This window comes from Microtus ochrogaster, linkage group LG2 (assembly GCF_000317375.1).
Source record: "Microtus ochrogaster isolate Prairie Vole_2 linkage group LG2, MicOch1.0, whole genome shotgun sequence".
NCBI classification, from domain to species: domain Eukaryota; kingdom Metazoa; phylum Chordata; class Mammalia; order Rodentia; family Cricetidae; genus Microtus; species Microtus ochrogaster.
The window spans coordinates 30122842-30124590 of record NC_022028.1 but is presented as its reverse complement, the minus strand read 5'-3'; the positions used below and the strand labels follow the sequence as shown (position 1 = coordinate 30124590).

At 46.8% G+C, this 1749-nt stretch overlaps 1 protein-coding gene across 1 annotated transcript in view; it reads right to left on the bottom strand.

Annotated features, from left to right (window-relative positions):
- Col4a4 (collagen type IV alpha 4 chain) overlaps positions 1 to 1749 on the bottom strand; it is a 128753-nt gene that overhangs the window by 15131 nt on the left and 111873 nt on the right. Inside the window, exon 46 of the mRNA XM_026785746.1 lies at positions 182 to 307. Coding sequence (XP_026641547.1) covers positions 182 to 307 — 126 coding nt within the window. The remainder of the gene's footprint in view (positions 1 to 181; positions 308 to 1749) is intronic.

The window sequence follows — 1749 nt, the reverse complement described above, 5'->3', positions numbered from 1 at the left end:
AAGCTGATGAGGGAGAGGGACTTGATCGGGGGAGGGGGAGGGAAATGTGAGGCGGTGGCGGGGAGGAGGCAGAAATCCTTAATAAATAAATAAATTTAAAAAAATAAAAAAAAAAGAAAAACAATATCACAATACACATAGGTTTTTATTTTGACAATGAACTCAGAGAAGAAATTTATACCTGGTCCAGGGGGGCCTCTCTCTCCGGGAAGCCCTACAGCTCCCTCTGGTCCTCTGGGGCCTGGCACTCCAGGAAGTCCTGGGATCCGAGGACAGGAATCCAGGTCGGCAGGAGGCCCCCGTTCACCTGCAATTGGAATCACTGCTGTATAAATGGATTCCCATGCTTATGAACCTGCTCCTTCTACATTCTCCAGTGAGGGATGGATTCCTGACATGGTGCTAAAATCTTAACAACAATCTTCAAACAGTCCAGTGTAAGTTCTGCAATGGTGGGAACTTGCCCTGCTCCCTGAAGGGATCCTCACAAACCTTCTAGAAAGCCTTGGTGGATTAAGCAACTGCTGGAGTCAGAGATGGACAGCCCGTGAGAGCAGAAATAGAGACTACTCACTCTTGGCTGAGGTAGCAATACTTTGATGTCCTTCAAGGGATTTTCAACCTTTGTTCCATATTTTACTAGTGAGCTTCACTGCAAGAGGAACTAGGGGTCCCTAGAGGTTGGCTTAGCATATTCCTAATTCATTATACTGGAACCAGGTGGATTCACCTAGTATCGGTTTCCTCTACGTGAATCAAGATGGCCAGAGGTTTTTCAATCTTGAATAAATGTTGGAATGATCTACAGGGGCAACAAAGTAGACTGTTACCCACCACCCTCCAGAATACTGTGGTACTTGGCAGCCTCGGCTGTGCCCTCAACTTCGGGCTTCATAAACCCAGCTACAAGGGATTTTCGATCATTTGCAGATGCAACACCTGAAATTTCTGACGTGAACCCCAAGGCTTGGTATGATTTTAATTCTTCAGGTGGTTCCAGTGTCTGCCAGTGCTGAGAAGCACCAATACAGAGCTGACTGCAGACCAGCACATTGGAACCATTTGCCAGTAAGTCAGAAAGCAATTTCTGGATTGGGAGATCTGAGCTAGACTCTGACTGTGCATATCTAGCACGTTCCCAAGCAAGGTGAATCGTGCTGACCAAGCATTCTGACCTGGAGGACCACGGCACTAGGGGGCTGCCACTCTCTTAACATACTGCTTTTATCAAGACAGGCTGCTCCCCAAAGCCTCAACCAGTCACTCTGTAACATCCCACGAGGGCTAGAAATGCCACTGAGCAGTACTGAGAACAGCGAAGAGACACCAAAGGCCTTGTGTATCAGGGCCTGTGTGGAGTGCTTCATCACTCCGCTCCTCAGACAACCATGCCACAGGCTGTGTTTTCAGACTATCCCAGGTAAGAAAAACCCAGGGATACATTACATATTTATAGTTACACAGTCCAGACATTGTCCAAACTACAATCCAGAAGGCAGTGGATCCAAATGTACCTTCATATCAACTTATCATATCAACTTATGGTTCTGCCTCAACTTGCTCTCTGTCTCTATATTTCTTGGTGTCTGTGTTTCTATTGTCTCTGTCTGTCTATGTCTCTGTCTGTCTGTGTCTTTGTCCATCTGTCTGTCTGTTCGTCCGTCTGTCTGTCTGTCTCTCTCTCTGTCTCTGTCTCTGTCTCTCTCTCTCTCTCTCTCTCTCTCTCTCTCTCTCTCTCTCTCTCTCTCT